This window comes from Macaca mulatta, chromosome 20, assembly GCF_049350105.2.
Source record: "Macaca mulatta isolate MMU2019108-1 chromosome 20, T2T-MMU8v2.0, whole genome shotgun sequence".
NCBI lineage: Eukaryota > Metazoa > Chordata > Mammalia > Primates > Cercopithecidae > Macaca > Macaca mulatta.
Window position 1 is genome coordinate 7,741,540 of NC_133425.1, and position 22,240 is coordinate 7,763,779.

The window sequence follows — 22,240 nt, forward strand, 5'->3', positions numbered from 1 at the left end:
AGCCATTTTGGTACCACTGTGGGTAAAAAAAAACCTCTCATATATTAATGGTTGGAGTGCAAACTGGAATAATCTTTGAAGAGCTGTTTTTATGAAAAGATATACAGCTTTTACGAGCAATGCTTTTTTAATGAATTAACTCCATAGCGAAAATATTTTCAGTTGGTTTGAAAATAGCTACGCCAATGCAGAAAGGTATGTCTGTGAAAGTCTTCTATGTGGCGTTGTTTATAATAACAAAGTCATACCCTGCTCTAATGCATACGAGTAGTGACTGATTGTAAAATTGCTGTCTAGTTATGCACTTGCCTGACATTTGAAGTAAGGACAATTATACATTTTAAATTAATACCATTGTTTAAATGTAAAGAAAACAGCTACTTAATGAAGATTTAGCCCTAACATCGCTGCTATAGTTATTCTTCGCCATGATTCACCCTAGAGTGGTCAGGTCACCTCTCTTGTGCTTTGATTACACCTTCCATATGGATTACGGATCATATGCAAAACATTTAATTACTGAGCTACAGCATTAATCACTTGGCTGAATATATGTCACCTTTTCTCCTTCCTGCGATGTTTAAGCCAAGTTAACTGATAGCAGTACGTTAAAAACAGGTAGTACTATACGGCAGTAGGAGAACATAGCCTCCAGCACAGCGATGCCGGGGTCTATTCTGGAGCTATCATTTATTAGCTCTGTTGCCCTCAGGCAAATCACTTACTAGCTCCGGTGAGTCCATGTCTTCTTTTGTAACATGGTCATAATAAACACAGTTTCTCATATCTAGCCTGATTATCATGAAGTGTCAATACAGTACAGATAAGCCCAAAAGCCCTGGACACAAATGTGTAAACATTGTTCTTACGGAACTGCTAATTATTATTATTAATCTCCGTCTTCTTGTTTTTGTAAGATCAGGTGTTTACCCATGCAAAGTGGTTGTCTAAGACTATATAGATTCGCAGAGTGAGGCAGAGTAGGTTATTTGGAAAAAGAAAGTGGTGGAGTGAGGTTTTGTCGTTGTTATTGTTGTTAGTTATTTTATTTCATAGGGAGAAGAAGGACAGTCTCCCTGTAGCTTTGTAAAGAAGAATACATAAAGACACTCTTCTTTGTTTTGACAGTGTAGGTAAACCTGTAAGAGTCAAGAAAATAGCAGATTTGATACCACCCTTTACTGGTTATCTTGCATGTTAATGTCTGTCACCTTCTGTCTGAGTTCAGCAGTTAGACTCAGCTCGTGGGTTCCTACATCCCAATTTCTAAAATCTACGTAAGAAGTAAAATGGTGGTAAGTTTACCTGCACTTTTAATGTACATTCAGACCAGAGTCTTCTCAGTTATAGATGTATAGGGGGGTGTGTGTGTGTGTCTATGTGTGTGTGGGTGTATTTATGTCCTTAAATTAAGCGCTGTTGGAACATGGCCGTGTATATTTGTTTCTGTATTGCCTGTGGTCATTTTTGTGCTAAAAGGGAAGAATTGAGGAGTTGCAACAGAGATCATGTGGTGTAAAATATTTACTATACGGCCCTTTGCAGGACGAAAGAAATATTTTCTGACTCTTAATTTAGGCTACAGTTTAAGACACTGTTACATCAATGAAAAACTTGGAAACTATATACATTTTTGGGTGTGTGTGTGTGTGTGTGTGTGTGTGTGTTCTTTAAACTTTTAAGCTAATCCTTAGCTTAACCAAAAAGAAAAACTGGGGCTGGGCGCTGTGGCTCATGCCTGTAATCCAAGCACTTTGGGAGGCCGAGGCGGGCGGATCACGAGGTCAGAAGATCGAGACCATCCTGGCTAACACGGTGAAACGCCATCTCTACTAAAAATACAAAAAATTAGCCAGGCATGGTGGCGGGTGTCTGTAGTCCCAGCTACCTGGGAGGCTGAAGCAGGAGAATCGCGTGAACCCGGGAGGTGGAGCTTGCAGTGAGCTGAGATTGCACCACTGCACTCCAGCCTGGGCAACAAAGCAAGACTCCATCTTAAGAAAAAAAATAAAAAATAAATAAATAAATAAAAGACTGGGTGTGGTGGCTCACGCCTGTAATCCTAACACATTGGGAGGCCGAGGTGGGTGGATCAGTTGAGGTCAGGAGTTTGAGACCAGCCTGGTCAACATGGTGAAACCCCATCTCTACTAAAAATATGAAAATTAGCCGGGCATGGTGGCGGGCACCTGTAATCCCAGCTACTTGGGAGGCGGAGGGAGGAGAATCACTTGAACCTAGGGGGTGGAGGTTGCAAGTGAGCCGAGGCTGCGCCTGGGCGACAGAGTAAGACTCTGTCTCAAGAAAAAAAAAAAAAAAGGATTAAGGATTTAAAAAAAATTGAAATCACCCATGGTTATAATATTCTTGAGTACATCTTAACATCATTGGTTTGTTTTTCAAATATTGTTAAATGCTTACTATATTCCGGTTATAGTGCTAGGTACTTTCCCATATGTTATTTAGTTTTAGAATCCTCTCAGCCACCACCTGAAGTAGTTGCTATTAAACCCATTTTACAGGTGAGGAAGCAGATGTTCAGGAAGATTTAAAAAGCTTGCCACATTTCTTGAAACTTTCCAGAGCCAGAATTCAACCTTAGATATGTATGAATTCAAGCTGATGCTTGCTGGGCTTAAGACCATTGAACACACTTTCTCTCCTCTGTCCTTCTGACAATTCTACAGGCGGAATATCACAGGGATGGCAAACAGAGGGATAAAGAATGTATGTGACATGCACCCAAAGAGTCTCCAGGCCCCTTTTCATCCTTTCAATCATGTTTCTAAGGTATTTTGAACTAGGCAAGGCTGTCTTAGAATAATAGCATGTTGTTCAATGTGGACATTACTCAGAATCTGGCAGTACAACTATAGAAGAAGTGAAGAAAAAAGTAAAATCCTCTCATTGATTTCTAGGCAGAGAGGTGCAGAAATCCAAAGATTCCTTATGTAGGAATAAGTGTTCTCTCTCTATGTCAATCTTAATATAACTAAATGCAGCAGATTTAATCCTTTCTATAATTTAATAATTTGTATTAATTACACTTAATGAAATATAATAAATTAATTACATTTAATGAAATATAATAAAGTTTATTTAATATATTAATTACATGTAATGTAACATAATGGGATTTTATTTAATATCCTAACTACATTTAATGTAATATAGTAAAGTTTGCTTAATATATTAATTACAGTTAATGTAATATAATAAAGTTTACTTAATATATTAATTGCAGTTAATGTAATATAATAATGTTTTCTTAATATATTAATTATAGTTAATGTAATATAATAAAGTTTACTTAATCCATATTTAATACAGTTGAATTCAATTAATATGTATTATGTGGGTTAATATACGTACAGTGTTGCAACAACACCAGAACTTAGTTTACATTAAAATAGTGATTATTTTTATAGTATTGTTATTTTCACAATTATTTATGTTACTGTTAAGTAAGATGACGTATGTTTATGTCCAGGCAAGGTGACTTTCTAGTAGCTGGGTTTTCCAAAGTGCCGTATTTATATCCCGTAGAAGTATACTATGCTGAGACACGAGTTCTTAGCTGTAGAATAAATAGAGCTGCTTTTGTAGAACATTAATTTCGCTCAAAGCTTTTGGGGGAAAAGTGTTGCTTCCTATGAAAAGGAAACAAATATACAGGAAATAGGCAGCAAGTGTACATGCAATTTTTAAGAGAAAGCCTGAGACTTCAATCATCCTGTGTGACATGCCATTGGACTCCTCCATCTATGGCTCTAGAGCCTCTAAAGGTAAGGATTAGACCTCATCTGCCATTAGCTAGCGGTACTTAAGTGGCAAATTTTGCAAAGCAGTAAATTATAATACTACTCAAAAGTGGTTTCCATTTTTGTAATATTATTATGTAGAGGTGCTGGGTTTGATAATGCTATCTACATCCCTTTGTTGATACTGTAGAATATGGTCAATACAGGGTTAATGGGAAAATCCCAGAATCTGCTTTCTTTTTAATGTTTCTAATGGTCATCTTAGTGCCAGAGCCTCTTTGAGAGTTAAGAGAAAGGAATTACCAAAGAGAGAGAGTCTATGTATCCAGGCTTGGGAGATGGAGGGTTTGGGGGAGGATGGAGTGGGGATGGTGATTTTCCTCTGCACAGAAATACTTTCTTGCAGTCAGCCCTTTACTGCGCAGTGTGGGATACAATTCTAACACCTCCAATATAATGGCAGGAGGAGGAATGGTTAGGAACATTGGAGAGGTATTTGGCCTGTGTCTCTTTGTTATGAAGGGCTCACAGTTTACGTTTTTGACTTTTTCACCAAATAAAGGCTTATAGCAGGTTACCCATATATGTTGGCAGAATGGCAAGGCTACATTCATCACAGAACTTTAAGCTTGTGCCCCACTGCTGGGCCATACTGCCTGTCAGGCCCAAATTAATATCTTTTACAAGCCCCAAAACGATGTTGTAAAGAACACAATTATAGCTTAGGACGTTGCCATCTGTGGTGGGACATTTCAAACAGAATTAAGTCTAGAGATTATGAGTGACACATCATTGTCACTCAAACTGAAATTGGTATAGCACCTTCTGTTTTATTCAAAATTCTAAAGGGAAATTATTCTGCCACAAAAATTCTCATCTGTTAAGTAGCTCTTAAATGACTTTTTTTTTTTTTTGCCTTTGCAAAAACAAATAAAACCATTTTACTTGTGTATGCATTAAAACATTGAAATGTTGAGCCTAGATTTTTAAATGTGTCCTGATTTTTGCTTCTCTTGCTCAGTCCTCTTTTCTACTTCTCCCTACCTTTTTTATTTCTAATTTTATTTTATTATTATTTTTTAATCTTTTATTTTAAGTTCAGGGGTACATATGCAGGTTTGTTACACAGGTAAACTTGGTTCATTCTACAGATTATTTTGTCACCCAGGTATTAAGCCTAGTACCTACCCACCAGTTATTTTTCCTGATCCTCTCCCTCCTTCCACTCTCCACTCTCAGATTGGGCCCATTGTGTATTGTTTCCCTACCTTTTCTTAGGAACCAGAAACCCCAGGCATTGGAAGTGGTCAAGGCATTTTTTTTCTTTGACCCCTGGGAAGGTCTTTTCTTAGTACACAAGCAACAAGAACTTCAGACAGAGAGTATATGATGCTGCATTACAACCTGAACCAATAGAGTTCTGTCAAAAGAATATTGAAGAGATCCTGGTAGAAAAGAAAATAGAGTCAAGAAAAAAGAAAGTGCAAGAGTAAAACATAGAGAAGTAGAGGGAAAATAATGTAATGCCGCCAATCCTAATAAGAGTACTGAAATCGTTGCCTCTCACAAGCCAGTGATGTTCTCGAGTTACAACCAAGGTGTGGGATTCAAATGATCCTACTGACAATCCCTTTGGAATGTCTCCAGTTGAAGCCTGACATATCATTTCTTTAAGAGACCCATATAGGCAAGTTTTCTTCAGGTCTGAGCTGGATTTCCTTCTTTGGTTGAGCACCAGATGAGGAGTTGGCCTGATTTTAAGGGCCATGTGCACTATGTGAAAAAGAAGTAGCTTTAAAAACAAGACAAACACTGGGTGAGATGAGATGCAAATGCTCAGAGGTGTCTCAGAACCCTAGAGGAAATGCACGTTCACATCTCCCGTGTCAGGCTCGTTCACTGCTTCGATAGCCGGTGGAATCACTGGCAACATTCACATTTTTCCCTCCTCCTGTTTTCTTACCTCCTCATGTTTTAGTTGAATGCATATAAGTTGAGTAAGATTAAGAAGTGATTCTCAGAATCGGAACTTTGAGCTTCCTGAAAAAGGAATATTTAAGCATCTCTGTATCCCAGAGTACCATCTTATCTCACGGGCTCACTAAGTGGGAGTTAGGAATCCTACAGTTCTCTTCAAGACAGATAGGATGGTAGATTTGAACCTTACAATCCTATATTGTATTTCATGGAGACCAATCTGTTAGCAGGTAAAGAACTACCATCTTACTGGTGATAAAGGGTTTATGATGTTAACTGAACTCGCATTCTGGACAACAAAGTAACCCAGTGTCCTACTCAAACTTGATTCATAGTTATCAAACACTCATTAAGTATCTACTTCGTGCCTGACAGACATTTATTTAATGAGAATGCTTTGCCATTGTATCCTCCTTCATTTAAAATAGAGTGTATAGAAACCCGATTTAGCTACTGCCTCTAGTTGAAATTCCTGCATCCACATAGGGCTGGCTGTTTGTTTTAGAGAACATGTCCCTTTATGTCTTGTCTGGATAGGTGGAAGGTGAGTATGTTTAACAAGTAACATTTGATCCAGGCATTTACAGTAATAGTTTGTTATTGCTGGAATTGGACCATCTCAATTCATTTTACTAGGTGTAAACTAGTCATGGATATTAAACGTGTGACTATATTGATATGTGAAAGCTTAGAGATGGCACAGTTTTATCATCAGTGCCTTTATTCAAATGAGTTTTAAGAGTTGATTAGCAACTGCATTCTATTATGTTGGTTTGGACATGAATAGTGCAAATATATCAGTCTTTCTATTCTTCCAAGATCACCTTCAGCTCTCTATGTGCATGAATTCCAGTTGGCCTTTAGCCTCTCCTCCAAGTACAACACCTATCTATCCAGTTGCCCCTTACATAACTCTTTCTGGAGCTTCCATAGCCCCTACCCAACTTGATGCGGTAAAAACGAGCCTCTTTTTTATCTGATGCCCCTGAACCTGGTCATCTATGCCACCATTTAGTCAATAACTTGTAACAGTGATGTAGGAGTTGGCCTTGACTTTTTGGCTTCTTTTACCCTTGTTTTTATTTTGTTTAACATCCTCACTTATAGATATCTTCTAGTCTTTCTTTCAGTGAGTCTTGTCAATTCTATTTATCAAATGGTTATCAAATCCTCTTTTCCATTATATCCTTACTGCTGTGTCTTTGTGCAAACCCTCATCATCTTTTAGGCTAAGATACAATAAAATAATCTTCCAGTAGCTCTTCCTGCTTCCAGTGCTCCTTTCTGCACATACCAGGGTAGCCTTCCTAGCACTGACTCTTCCATTTTCTCATAGAGGAATTAAATCTAAATTTCTTGGCATGACACGGGGGCCCCTGTATCATCTTACCTGTGCCCCCTTTCCCTGCCTGGTCTTTAGACATCAACCCTCTCCATCAGCTCGCCCAGTCACACCTCTGCACCCTTGCATAAGCTGTTTCCTCTGGTTTGAATGCCTTTCTCCCCTGACTATTGAACAAACTTCTATGCATCCTTTAAAATCCAACTCAAGCATCATCACCTTTTGAATTTTCTGAAAGATGCCCATTGCCTTTAGTTAGAACAAGAGGCATCCTCTACCAAGTAGAAGCTTAGCACAATTTATTCTGTTCTGTCACCTAGTACAACAATTTTACCACTAGTTTCTGTTACAGTACTTGTTTGTTATTTTCCTTCTCCAATAGACTTATTCTGCTTTGTATTCTCCAGGCCTAAAAGAGTTCTGGAATGCAATGGGCATTCATGTAAGTAATGTTAAAAGAATAACTCCATCAATTATATTTCTGTGACATTCTCAGGTAGGAAGATATCTTTTTGCTTACAATTGGAAAAGAAAAGAAAAGAAAAGAAACAAAACCTCTAGTGGCAGAGAATTTGTATTTCTGTTAGCTCTCAGTGTTAGGATTGTATTTCTGACAGGCTGGCCCACCAGCTATGCTTCATGAAAGACCATGAGCCACAGGGAAGAGGTTTATTCATCTCAGCATTGGGGTATTTTGCTTTTCTTCAAGGCAAAGGGATCTGGAGACTCCTTTGCAGGCTGGCCATGTCTTGTGCAATCCCAGCTGTGTCTGGAGATTCTAGCAGGGATGTGGAGTGTGGTTAGGACTTCATAGTAAGTCGACTTGCATCAGAAGCACATAGGGAAAGGGAAGGGAAATAGAATGAAGGAAGAAAGCTTTCAGCAGCCAAGGTAACAACTTCCCCCGTCTCTGTCCGGCTCTGGGGCCAAACAGACTCTTGTTTCTCTTTATCTCCTTGTTTCCCCACCTCTATTCCTGAGTTCTTTTCCCATCACCCCTCATTCCTTCTCTTTATACTGTTTCACTGACTAGTCATCAGACTCTACCAGCAAATCTACCCAGCCTAGCCCTTGAGTTTAACTGTTCCATCCACTTCTCAATTCCAAATTTCTTGGAGAGACTCTGATTTGACCAGGTAGGGGCATGTGTCTGACCCAGGTCCCCGGACAAGGGACTGATGAAGGCAGGGCTGTGAGAGAAGCAGTTTCTCTAAGAAACCCTGCAGTGTTAGGGAGAAATGATTGGTGTCTCTATGGTACACATGTTGGAGATGGTGGCTGCACGTCCCTAGAGCCATTCCTAGAAGACGGCTTCCTTCTCAACCTGTAAACCCTGAGTCAGGGATGCCCCCAAGCATGGGAGATATTGACCTCTTTCTGCACTTGGTCCAAATCAAATCCAGTTGTTGTTATTGGGAGTCTTGTTGCATCCTCTTGTTTCCTCTGGGAGGTGACATACTGCTTACATCTGTGGAGTGAGCAGATTTGGGGAAAGTGCGAGTCATCATCTCTCTGATGACGTTTTATTCTCTTATTCTCCAAACTCTGTCCACCTTCTTTCTTTTTTTTTTTTTTTCAATGGAGTCTCACTTTGTTGCCCAGGCTTGAGTGCAGTGGCACAATCTCGGCTCACTGCAACCTCCCCCTCCCGGTTCAAGCAATTCTCCTGTCTCAGCCTCCTGAGTAGTTGTGATTACAGGCATGTGCCACCATGCCCCACTATTTTTTTGGATTTTTAGTAGAGATGGGGTTTCACCACATTGCCCAGGCTGGTCTCAAATGCCCAACCTTATTTGATCCACCCACCGCGACCTCCCAAAGTGTTGGGATTATAGACGTAAGCCACTGTGCCCGGCCCAGTTTCTTTTTTAGGACCCTCAAGGGAGAATTGTTGTAAGGAAGATAGCATGATCATGTAGGGATATCTCCAAGCGAAACTCTTCCACCTTTACAAGATCTTCGGTGGTATAACAGACAGAAACACCCATGTTTGCCTATGTACCTCTCCCTATGTACCCCTAGTCTTCTGCCCCGGGACCCCAGGATGCCCTGCAACACATGGAAATAAAATTTCCCTCATGCCTCTTGACTCTCACAGCTCTTATCCTGAATCTTTTTTTTCTAGCTCTGCCTACTTATCTATTTTGTTTTTTGGTGATTAGTGAACATGGATCACCCTCTGAGGCTTTTTGTTGGCAGGGCACATGTCTGCCTCATTTTTGTAGTTCTGTAGTGCAAATCAGACGGCAAGTGCTCAACTAATCCTTGGACGAAACAAAAGAAAGGAGTCAATTCGTGCAGTAATGAATGCTGACAACCCCAGCACCTTATTGAAGGTATTTATCTCCATTGACTCACCCTTATCTCATCACAAGGCTATTTCCCAACCAACAGTTGCAAAAATCTGTCATCTTCTTGTTTCTTATCTGTCTCCCTCACTAGAACATAAGCTACATGAGGGCTCTTGTTTTGTTTATCCTGTTGACAAAAACCATAGCTTCTGTTTATTTTTATTTGGTTGATCTTTATTGCAGAAATAAAGACCAACCAAATAAAAATAAACCGAGGCTATTTATTCAGAGCTTGCTATAGCAAGAAGTCAGCCATCCTCACTTGCGTTTTGGCAGAAACTCAAAGGCAGGCAGAGGAGTAGGAAAATTTTATAGTAGAAAAATAAAGGAACAGCTTCAGATATGGCCTGGCGAAAGGGAGAGGCTGTTTGTGTGGGGAAGCTGCAGATGGGCCAAGTAGAAAGGGATGTTCCTTGTGATTGGTTAGGGTGCATACTTGGCTTTCTCTGGTTGGTCCTAAGTTGGAGGTGGGGACAAAAATTAGGAAAGCTGACAGTTATGAATGGAGTCCTGATTGTTTCTGAGCCAGTGGATTTTTGTTTGGCTTCCTGGACCAGTTACTAGAGATAGTAATCTGACTTCCTTGAATCGTGACTTGTGGATAGCAGGCTGGCTTCCTGTAGATAACAAGCTGGTTTCCTGGGCTGGTTGCTGCAAACTGTGGGTCAGATTTCTCTTTTTCTACATGGTCTGGCCAGTGTCCATTTGTGTATCCTTGATGGGAGGGAAAATTAAAAAGGAAGGAAAGAAGGGAGGGAAAAGGATGGGGACATCATAGTACTGTTATCCAATTTTTATTATCCAGATTCTATTTCAAATGCTTTAGTCCCATTTTGATGTGAAGGAATAGTAATTCATCCCAGAGGGTACATGGCATATGTTTTCAGGACCCTTTCATCATATCCCATGGTCCAAAGCTATAACACAGCGAAGAGGAAAAATACTCTTTTCCTGTCAATCGGCCGAACGGGAGCCAAAGGCTTTTGAGGAGGCACTTAAAGAATTTTCAGTTTGCAATTGTGCAGAAGCTGTTGTTCAGGTAATTTAACATTGATTTTAGTTTAAAAGGCAATTAAGACAAAATGGGCAGCCACTAGCCACTTATGTTAAATAAGCTTAGATTTAAATTGCTCCTCCTCATCACCACCTTTGTTTTCTCTGTCTGGGCTGTTCTGTGCTAATTTAGCATGGGATGGTGTAGTGCCCCAAGTGGGGAGAAAGAAGTTGGCCAAAACTTGTTCCCATGGTGAGATGAGTTCCCTTTCATACTGCTGCTGGGAATATGGATTCATGTAAGCTTCTAGGATTCTGGTTCCTTCGATCTACTTAAATATGGTGCCCACTTTTTTGACTCATCGGTTTCACTTCTAGGTATTTACCCTGAGATAAGGTACAGAGAAACTCTCACGACATGAGGGACAAGAATGTTCATTGCAGTGTTATTTAACACAGAGTAAAAAGAAACTGTGTATCATTAGCGTGGAATACATAAACTGACCTTGTAAATTTTTTGTCCTTACAGCAGAAAATGTTCATGATATTCATGATACATTACAAAGTGCAAAAGATGAAGGCAGCTTATACAGTAACATCCCAATTGTGTGCTTGTAATGTTTCAGTTATATATGCAATGGAAAATGTCTGAAGTGGATAGACTTCCAAGAAAATAGTACTTGGAGCTCTCTTTGGGTGATAAAATAATGTTACCTTTTGTGGTGCTTTCTGAAATTTCCTAAACTTTCCACAATAAACACTCATAGGCTTTATAATTATAAAACACATTGAAAACCATGTTTGTTGTAATACTATTAGAAGAATATTCCTGTCAGCAGTGTGCTTGATTCCTGCCATCTCAAAGATGAGGCTATATATGCATGCTAAATTATGAGGAGGTGGCATGGATATTCAGTTGCAATAATTCTGTTTCCTGCTTAAAGGAAGTCTTCTAATCTTCAGGAATGAGGGTCATTCACCTGGTCTTTGTTTAAATTTGTAAGGTGAACCATTTTGTAGAGAATGCTTTGAAAATATGCCCAGGTGATTCATGCATTTGTCTATTAGAAAACGTGGTCACTTACCAGCAACCAATATAGAGCTAATGGGATTCATTTAGAAATATAACAACAAGTCCACTATAAATCGTATGTTCTCCCATCTCAATATGCTTCATTAAGCTCACCTTTCTTAATGTAACTGGATTATTAGGTGTCAGGACAAAGAAAATCAGTAGGTCTTAGTGTTCTAATCCTGCAAAGTTTCGATGTGGTTGCTATGTAATTTTATTTTTTTAGATGGAGCTTGCTTTGTGCTTTTCTACAGGAAAATATTTTCAAACTGGTAAAGAAGCAATATTACTGTATTGTGAGGCACAGCTCAGTAGGTCATTACCATAACTTCTAGCAGAAAGGATAATCTACGTCGCATTTTACTTCAAGGATAAGATTGATTTTTATAAAAATCTTTAGTGCATTGAGGCTTAACGTCTTTTTTTCCCCCTATGAAGAAGCAATTAGATGCTGGAGTTTTCCAGAAACGTTAGGTGGGCATAAACCAAACCTCGATGCTTTTCTTTTTGGAGGTTTTATCATCCAGCATTTGAAGAGAACAGGCAGTTCCCAGGTGAGAAAAATGTTGTTGGTACAGTGTCAGTCATCGACACTCACATGGCCCGGGGCTCCACCCTTTTCCTATATTTACGTCTGTCTGAAAAATAAAGAAATACAGGAAATGACAAAGAAGAATGTAATAAGCACCTATAATCTCACTAGCAAATACTACTCATTTTGTATGATTTCTTCCAGGGGTGTGTGTCCACACGTATCCATAGAGACATACACACTCACTTTTTAAAAATAATAAATACACATCCTTTACACTTAAAGCAAGACCTAGAGCTGTACAGGCACACCTTGGAGATACTGTAGGTTCAGTTACAAACCACCGCAATACAGTAAATATCATAATAAAGGGAGTCATACTATTTTTTGTTTCCCAGTGCATATAAAAGCTGTGCTTTTATACCGTACTGTAATCTATTAAGTGTGCAGTAGCATCGTGTCTAAAAAACGATGTGCATACCTTAATTTAAAAAGACTTTATTACTAAAATAAAAATGCCAACAATCATCTGAGCCTTTAATGAGTTCTGATCTTTTTGCTGGTGGAGGGCCTTGCCTTGGTGTTGATGATCAATGTGGTAGTTGCTGAAGGTTGGGGTGACTGTGGCCATCTCTTAAAATGAGGAAACAGTGACGTTTATCACACGGACCTGATGGTATTTGACAGCATTTTACCTAATGTAGAACTTCTTTCAGAATTGGAGTCAATCCTCTCAAACTTTGCTACTGCTTAATCGGCTAAGTGTATGTCATATTCTAAATGCTTTGTTGTCTTTTCAACAAGGATCACAGCATCTTTACTAGGTGTAGATTCCATCTCGAGGAACCACTTTTTCTGCAGATCCATGAGAAGCAACTCCTCATCTGTTAAAGTTTTATCATGAGATTGCAGCCATGTAGTTGCATCTTCACGCTCCACTTGTAATTCTAGTTCTTTTGCTATTTCCTCCACATCTCCAGGTTCTTCCTCCTCTGAAGTCTTGAACCCTTCAAAAGCATTCTTGGGAGATGGAATCAACTTCTTCCAAACTCCTGTTCATGTTGATGTTTTGACCTCCTTCCATGAATCTCGAATGTTCTTAATGGCATCTCAAAAAGTGAATATTTTGTAGAAGGTTTTGAGTGTACTTTGCCCAGATCCATCAGAAGAATCACTGTTTGTGGCAGCTATAACCTTATGATATATATTTCCTAAATAATAAGACTGGAAAATCAAAAGTACTCCTTGATCCATTGGCCGCAAGAACCTATGTTGTGTTAACAGGCACGAACACAACACTTAAGTCCTTGTCCCTCTCCATGAGAGCTTTCTGGTGACCAAGTGTGTTGTCGATGAAGCGGTAATATTTTGAAAGGAATCTTTTTTTCTAAATAGTAGGTCTTAATAGTGGGCTTAACATATTCAGCCAACCATGCTTTAAACAGATGTCCTGTTCCATTTCTAGAGCATAGACAGAGTAGATTTAGAGTCATTCTTAAGGACCCTAGGAGATTCAGAATGGTAAGTAAACCTGGCTTTCCATTTAAAGTTACCAGCTGTGTTAGCCCCTAACAAGAGCGTCAGCTTGTCCTTTGAAACTCTGAAGCCGGGTGTTGACTTCTTTCTGTCTATGAAAGTTATAGATACCATCTCTTCCAAGAGAAGACTGTTTTGTCTACACTGAAAATCTGTCATTTAGTGTAGCCATCTTTGTCAGTGATCTTAGCTAGATTTTCAGGGTAAGTTGCTGCAGCTTCTCCATCAACACTTGCCATTTCACCTTCCACCTGTATGTTACAGAGACTGCTCCTTACCTTCAGCCTCATGAACCAACCTCTGCTAGCTTCACACTTTTTTTTTTTTTTTTTTTTTTTTTAGCAGTTTTCCCATCTGTCTGCCTTCGTAGAATTTAAGAGAATTAAAGCCTTGATCTGGATTAGGCTTTGGCTTAAGAGAATGTTGTGGCTGGTTTGTTCTTCCATCCAAACCATTAATACTCCAAACTAGCAACAAGGCTGTTTTGCCTATTATTAGTGTGTTCAAGGGAGCATCACTTTTACTTTCCTTTAATAGGTTTTTCATTACATTCACAACTTGGCTACTTGGTGCAGGAGGCCTAGCTTTTAGCCTGTCCCAGCTTTTTTTTTTTTTTTTTTTTTTTTTTTGAGACAGAGTCTCTCTCTCTGTCACCTGGGCTGGAGTACAGTGGCATGATCTCAGCTTACTGTAACCTCTGCCTCCCAGGTTCAAGTGATTCTCCTACCTCAGCCTCCTAAGTAACTGAGATTACAGGTACCTGCCACTACGCCCAGCTGAATTTTTTTTTTTTTTTGTATTTTTAGTACAGACAGGGTTTCACCATTTTGCCCAGACTGTTCTCAAATTCCTGACCTTGTGATTCACCTGCCTCAGCCTTCCAAAGTGCTGGGATTACAGGCGCTGTCCCAGCTTTAGAAGTGTCTTCCTCATGAAGCTTAATCATTTCTAGCTTTTGATATAAAGTGAGAGGTGTGTGGCTCTTCCTTTCACCTGAACACTTAGAGGCTATTGTAGGGTTATTCACTGGTCTAATTTCAAGATTGTCGTACCTTAAGGAATGGGAAGGCCAAGGAGAAGGAGCGAGCTGGGGGAACAACCTGTCAGTGGAACAGTCAGAACACACACAGTCTTTATCAATTAAGTTTGCCATCTTATATGGGAACAGTTTTTGGCACCCCAAAACAATTATAATAGTACCATCAAAGATCACTCGTCACAGATCACAGTAACAGATTTAGTAATAATGAAAAGATTTGATATACTGGGAGAATTACCCAAATGTGATACAAAAACATAAAGTAAGCACATGCTACTGAAAAAAGTGTCACCAATAGACTTGCTCAGCACAGAGTTACTACAAAACTTCAATTTGTACAAAATGCAATATCTCTGCAAAGCACAATAAAGTGAAAGACAATAAAATGAGGCATGCCTGTGTGTGTAAAAGTTTCATACTGTATTAGTCTGTTCTCACACTGCTATAAAGACATACCCGAGACTGGGTAGTTTATAAAGAAAAGAGGTTTAATTGACTCACAGTTCCGCATGGGTGGGGAGGCCTCAGGATACCTTCAGTTAATGTAGAAGAGGAAGTAGACACATCTTACATGGCGGCAGGTGAGAGGAAGCCAGCAAGATCAGGCAACTGCCTTATAAAGCCATCAGATCTCAGGAAGCTGAGGCAGGAGGATCACTTGAGGTCAGGAGTTCAAGGCCAGCCTGGCCAACATGGTAAAACCCTGTCTCTACTAAAAATAAAAAAAATTAGCCCAGCATGGTGACACACATCTGTCGTCCCAGCTACTCAGGAGGCTGAGGCAGGAGAATCACTTGAACCTGGGAAGTGGAGGTTGCAGTGAGCTGAGATCCTGCCACTGTACTCCAGCCTGAGTGACAGAACGAGATTCTGTCTCAAAAAAAAAAAAAAAAAGAAGAAGAAAGAAAAAAAGAAAACCATGAAACCATCAGATCTCATGAGAACTCACCCACTATCATGATAACAGCATGGGGGAAACTGCCCCTGTGATCCCGTCCCTTCCCACCTGGTTTCTTGCCTGGACACGTGGGAATTATGGCCTTTTACAGAAAAGAATTCACCAATCACCAGTCTAGAACAGACGCGGTGGCTCATGCCTGTAATCCTAGCACTTTGGGAGGCTGAGGCAGGCGGATCATTTGAGGTCAGGAGCTAGAGACCAGCCTGACCAACATGGTGAAACCCCGTCTTTACTAAAAATACAAAAAATTAGTTGGGCGTGGTGGCAGGCGCCTATGATCTCAGCTACTCAGGAGGCTGAGGCACAACTGCTTAAACCCAGGAGGCAGAGGTTGCAGTGAGCTGAGATCGTGCCATTGCCCTCTAGGCTGAGCGATAGAGCAAGACTCTATCTCAAAAAAAAAAAAAAAAAAAAAAAAAAATCACTGGTCTAGAAAAATGGGACTCAAATTGGTAATAGTGTCATCTCTAGGGAAAGAGGGAGCAGACTAGTTTTTACATGAGGTTGAGAGCTCCTTTTCTTCTTTTAGGAGAACACTTATGTATTGGTTTTATGCTTTTAAACAAAGTGATACATGTGTACATGCATATAACATATGGACTATAATATATACATTTCATTTAAAACAAGTTATATGTATATACGTCATATGCATGTAAAGGGCCACATAGTAAACATTTTAGACTTCCTGGGCCATTTGGTATCTCAAAGACACTGAACTCTGCATTTGTAGATGAAGGCAGTCATAGCAACCCATAAACAAATGGGCATAGCTGTGTTTCAATAAAACCTCATTCATGGATGCTGAAATTTGGATTTCCTACATTTTTTACACATCACAATATATTCTTCTTTTGACTTTTAAAAACTATTTAAAATATCAAAACCATTTTTAGCTTGCAGGCTATATAGAAACAGAGAATGGCTGAGTGCGATTCTTGGGCTGTAGTTGACTGTCTTCTGTTTTGGACTGTTCCCCGTACATTCACAAATATTTATATATCTACAGAAAACCTACAATATTATATTAGTGCATTCTCTTTCAGAAATGGTGTCATAAGTGTAAAAGTCCTTTAAAACTTGTGTTTTTATCTCAGCAATTTATTTTTGCTGAGAAATATATGTATATATATTTGTACTTTGTCGTGTATATCTTTATTTCTATTCCTACATATTCATGTCTATATGGCGATGGAGGTATTCATATGTGGCTTTATTTGATTCTTTTCACTGCTATATAGTATTCCATCATACAATATGCCATATTTTTAATGCTAGATGGGTATTTAGTCTGTTGCCTCCCCCAACAACCCCATCCTGTATCACAAGGAATAGCAATTATACCCAAACCTATCCACAAACTTACCCTGTGCAAGTTTTTTAGGACAGATATTAGAAGTAGCACTGTTTGATAATAGGGTGTGCACGTTTTCCGTTTTAATAGGTACTAGTAAATCAGCTTCCAGAGTGACAAGATCAGTTTACAGTGCCCGTGGGAGACTCTCCTGCCATTCTTGGTTTGGGAGGTTGCATCCCTTGCTGTTTTACTTATGGGGTGGGAGCAAGAAAACAACCTTCTCTCTGCATCATCTTGCCTTGTAGCTACAGCTGTAAATGTGGGCCTTCATGTCCCTTTGGGTGGCTGCTGACATGGTTTTAACTCTTTGCTGTGCCCCTTGTTCATGAGAATAGCAATTTATATCAATAACCAGGTCTGGCAACATCTGCCAAGGTTGTCACACTCTGTGATTAAATGGCCACATGTGCTGAGAACACGGGGACAATGGGGTTGTAATTAGGGCTTGCTGTCTCTCCATCGGCCACCCGCACCACGCGTCCCTTCCTATAACCTTGCTTTTGTGAACTGATTTGTGAATCAAATTATTCCACTGAGGATGCCAGTGTGTGCTGCGATAATAATATTACTCTATATTTGTGAATCTCTGTAATTGTACAGGGTTCTGGTTAAGCGAAAGTCGAAACACCTTTTTGCCATTTTACCTGGTGCTGTTGGAAAATGTGTCAGGGGATCATACTAGATAACATTAGACGTTAACTTTCAAAATAGTAGGCAGTAGAGCATATTCTTCATGGCATCATTATTGTGAAATAAGGTTTTACCTTATGGTTATCTCGGCATCCTTTAAATGCCACCGACCCTCTAAGAAAGGCAGGCAGAGAGAACACAAATAGAATTTTCTTAACTCTGCAAGGAGAAAGTTAAACACTGTGCTAATATCATATTAAAAACACGCTTAATGCACAGAAGAAAAAAAATCCCTCCTCGTTTTGTTCCCAGTGTGACAAAGATGGATGATGGTTACATAAGGAATTGGCATGTTCAAAAAAAAAAAAAACCAAAAAAACCTTGAAATATTGCCTCTGGATATGGAGTTGTAACAAATGTGAACATATTTGAAAGATTTATTAGCATTTTAAAATTTGCTTACCAATGCATAAAATCCTAATCAGTTGTGTACAAGGGCTTTAACTCAAATAAAGTATCCAAGAAGGACACAGGAAGCCAATGAATATTTCACTCACTGTTGATCAAATATAGGAGGGATATATGTATATTAAATTTTCTTCCCCATTTAGATCCTTCCAATTTAAATAATAAGTGCTTGAGGTAGCAAAGCCATCTTAATGAAGCTTGCAGTTCTAAATGTGAAGAGAAAGGAAAAACAATGAACTAGTTTTTCTACATCCGAAAGAGTCATTTCCCCAGTCAATCAATTTTTTGGTCCCTACCAAAATCAGCACTTAAGCTGACGATAGCTAGAAGCTGTGTAACTCATTCCTATTAACAACAACAAGAAAAAAAAAAGTGAAATAGATCTATGAGGACTTCTTGGGAAAATAACAGGAAAATTACTTTGATGATATTATTATTCAAGGTAAACACATTTGAAAGGTGATCTCTAAAGTTCAACAGAGACGACAGTTGTTTTCCTCCTAAAAGCAGGCTGAAACCTCAGCGCATTGTCATTTAGTACGTAACGTGGAAGAAGAGTTGAGATCCTAAAGCTTCACTCCTAAAGTACAGCTGCTTCTGGGAGATGAAATAGGATGAAAGCCTAGCTGTTTGGGGGCGGGAGGCGAGATTGGGAGCGCCGTGCTGGGGTCTTCGATTTTTTACTAGTGTTTGTAGGTGAAGTAGCATATTGGAAGTCATAAATACTGTCCCGTGGACATTTTGAATAATGCAGAAGTAGCGTAAGTAATTGGGAGTGCTTATATCCGCCTTTAGACATTTGATTGCTCATGAGTTAAAATTGGTTGTCAAGTGCGGACTCAGGGGACCGTGCAAGGTGCCCTATTCTGTCATGTGGTACATATTTAATGCCTGAAAGAACAAGGGAAGGGACACGTGCGAGAGAGAGAGGGCAAGCGGCGAGATACTGCCGCCAGCTTGCAGCTTTGCAAGTGCTTCCGACCCGTGGGGGCGGGACCCACGCAGCCCCAGCATCCACCGCCTTCCCCCAGCTGCAAGACTTTGCAAAAACATTGGGCGTCTAAATTGGCGAGCATTTTGGAGCGGACAGAGGCCAAGGCCGGCCGGGGAAGCCGGACCTGGGCGCGGGCGCCGCGGTGACCTCCCTTTGTGTGCGCCTGGGTGTTGATTGCCTCCTTGCACGGGCTGCTCGCTCTCGCGCGCCCGCGCGCTCGGGGCGTTCTGCACCTGCTGGCGGCCGTGCCAGGCAGCCCGGGCGAGCGAAGGCGCGCGGCGCGCACGACAGATGACTGGAGTCATTTACATTGCTAGCACGTGGGTGCCGTTTGCTGTTGCCTCGGACTTCTCCCGTGCTGTGTTCTCTGGGTGAGGAAACAGGAGGCACTTTGCAGCCGACAATGAAATCTTGGCAGCTAATTGCAGTCGTGGGAGATGCCCTTCAGGTAAGGCGAGCGAAGAAGACTCTAAAACACTGTCAGGGAGGGAGAGAAAGAGGGAGGGAGGGGAGACCTGGCAGCTTCTGCAGAGGCTTCCTGAAGCCCACTGACTCCGCGGGAGGGGGTTGCAGAGGGACGGGGGCGGGCGACAGGGGGAGGAGTGTGCAAATTGACATTTTTGGCTGCCTGTGGCAGAGGAGCAGCCGTCAGCCGCTGTCCAACGTTAGCGCAGAGACGGTGGCGGCGTGTGCGCCTCCCGGGCTGCTGATTAGAATAGGGGACTTGGCCGCGGATGGAATCCGGGAAACCCAAACCGGCGATGGAAGGATGAGGCTGCGTTTGCAGCGCGTGAATGGGACGCGGTATGTAAGCCGAGCTCCAGCTCCGGGGACCTCTGAGGCTGCGCTCAGGGCTCGCCCTGGGCGCCCCGTTGTGGGGGTGGTCTGGACGCTTGGAGAGGGCGAGGGGGCGTTTAGAGGGATTGCGGAGCCCGGAGATGCATCGATTTTCTTTACCCACTGGAAGTTAGTGGGCAACTTCCTTGACAATGCTCATTGGCTCCGTTTAACTTTATTCCCAGAGATGAATAAGCGTTTATTAAGAACCGATATAAAAGTCCCAATAGGCTAGCCATGGTTTTGCAAGAGATGCGCGGCTCTGGAAATGAGAGGTTTATGAAATGAATGGCCAGATGGGTCGTGCATTTGCGAAGTTGGCGTGCTCACGTTGCAAGAGAGCATGTGTGTGCAAGTGTGAACATATGCGCTGCGTGTCTGTAAACATGTCCACCATGCTAGTTGCGCTGGTGTACTCTTCTCTGCTTGATTCCCATGGAAGAAAGATTAAATTGACAATACTGAATACGCTTCGACTTGAGAAATAAGCTCTGTACCATTTTATGACATGGAATAAGAGTTGCCTTCCTCTGAGATCAAACGGGAGAAATGTACTTTACCTTCTCAAGTGATGGAATGAACTGTTATGCATTTAAAGAATATATATATACACACAGAGTGTCGAATATGACATACATCAGTCTACAAGGATCACCTAGCCTCTCAAGCGCAGCTCATCCCTCTAGCCTTTATTTTCAGATTATGGGGAAATTGGGGGTTTTATTATTTCTTTTGACAAAAGAGTCGCATTTTCCACCTTCCCACTTAAGAGGGCTCCAAGCGGAATTGTGAATCCAAAAGTTTTGTTGGCAGTGTCATCTTAGTAAAACGTTATGAAATTATTTGCTAAGAGAGTCACTTTCTGAGTGTCTTCATGTAGAAGAATTTACTCATTGTTGACATGGTTTCAATTTTGGTCACACAGAAATGAATGTGGTTTATTGCTGAAGCAGGCAAAAATGATTGTGTAATCCTCTCTTTATTAGGGTACCTGAGTAGTAAATTGTTTGGCTTAAAATTGTAACATCTTTCTCCACTGTGTTCCCTATTTTTTTTTTTTTTTTTTTTTTTTTATCAAAATGTGTGCTGGAAAATCCAAAGAGTGTGGAGTAAAAGGGTGTTAGTGGCATGGAGTAACTTGCCTTTGTGGTTTGCTATGATTAAGTTTGAAGAGGATTGTTCTTCAAGTAAGTAAATACAAGTCAATCAGCAACAGCTGCTTGCCACTCAGGCTCACAGGAATTTAGGCTTTTCACATAAGAAGCAAGATTTTCCAAGTCTCATCTGCCCACACTCCCCACACATGTGATGCCTCCCCTCTATTAGAATACTCAGAGGTTATGAAGAAGGAATTGTTTATCTGAAGAGTGAGGTAGGGGGACATGTAGAAGGAGTTCCTCCCTGTCTGTCTCTCTTACCCCTCTTCTTTCTCTCTCTTCTCCCTCGGTCTCCTTCTGGGTATTTCTTCCTCCTCCTTCCATTTTTTTTTTCATCTGTCTGTATTTCTTTCCATCTGTCTGTCTTTACTGTTTTACCTGGTGCACAGAAACCTTTTAGGTATCTTTTGCTACACTTCAACAAATGTTTTGCACGCTGGAGGATCACTGGAGCCTGTTTTTATTTTTTTAATTTTTTTTCTTTTAGGAATTCTCCGTTCATCTACAATAATTATTTACTCTCAGGCAATTCCACTGTACATCAGTCTTATAAAAAGTGAATATTCCAACTATTTTTGTCATTTCATTTTAACCAAGCAACTAGACTCTTAGAAATGCTTTTACTATGTGAAAAGAGCAGAATCTTTTCTGTTACCACAAATTGAGGGATAATCCAAAATAACTTTTTGTCTCATGACTTTATTGGGCTAAGCATATTTTTACATTTGTCTCCTAAAATCTTATCCTTCGAACTTCTGTTTTCCCTATCACTTGTCTTAATTTTAGAGTCTGGATTCATTTTAATCTGTATTTATTCAGACTTGGTAGAAGTAACTATCAGCGCTGACTTATGGGCCAGGTAATTGAAGCATAACAAAAGTAATTTTTCTTTTTTGTATGAGACTGTGTTCCTTTTTGCTTTTAAAAAGGACCAGCTAATTATTTTTCTTTTTTTTTTTTTTTTTTCCCTCTCTCTACTAGGAGTACGATACAAAAGTTGAAGTAGATCTCAGTAAAGGGAATTTTTTTTTTAGCATTGATTGCCTTCCATAAACTATAGTTGCAATATTTTGAAAATATATTGTCATATTTTATGACACTAATTGATGTATATGACTTACATTTTGAGGATCCAGGTACACACTCCTCGTTGTTGTCTTTGATTTGATTATAGAGAACCTGCTTGAATGGGTCAATCTTGAGCTAAATAAATATTACAACATCCAGTGAAGA

General features: G+C 40.3%; 1 protein-coding gene across 31 annotated transcripts in view; it reads left to right on the top strand.

Annotated features, from left to right (window-relative positions):
• The window catches only part of RBFOX1 (RNA binding fox-1 homolog 1), a 2,485,711-nt gene that overhangs the window by 1,239,029 nt on the left and 1,224,442 nt on the right, over window positions 1-22,240 (top strand). For 9 of the 31 annotated variants that reach the window (XM_077985583.1, XM_077985570.1, XM_077985599.1 and 6 more), the window contains exon 1: window positions 19,303-19,461. The exons of 16 other annotated variants lie outside the window; for them this stretch is intronic. In XM_077985583.1, coding sequence (XP_077841709.1) covers window positions 19,417-19,461 — 45 coding nt within the window. In that variant the 5' untranslated portion in view covers window positions 19,303-19,416. Of the gene's footprint in view, window positions 1-19,302; window positions 19,462-19,660; window positions 19,818-22,240 lie in introns of those variants that run through there. 6 more of the 31 variants (XM_077985606.1, XM_077985589.1, XM_077985610.1 and 3 more) reach the window with 1 other exon arrangement.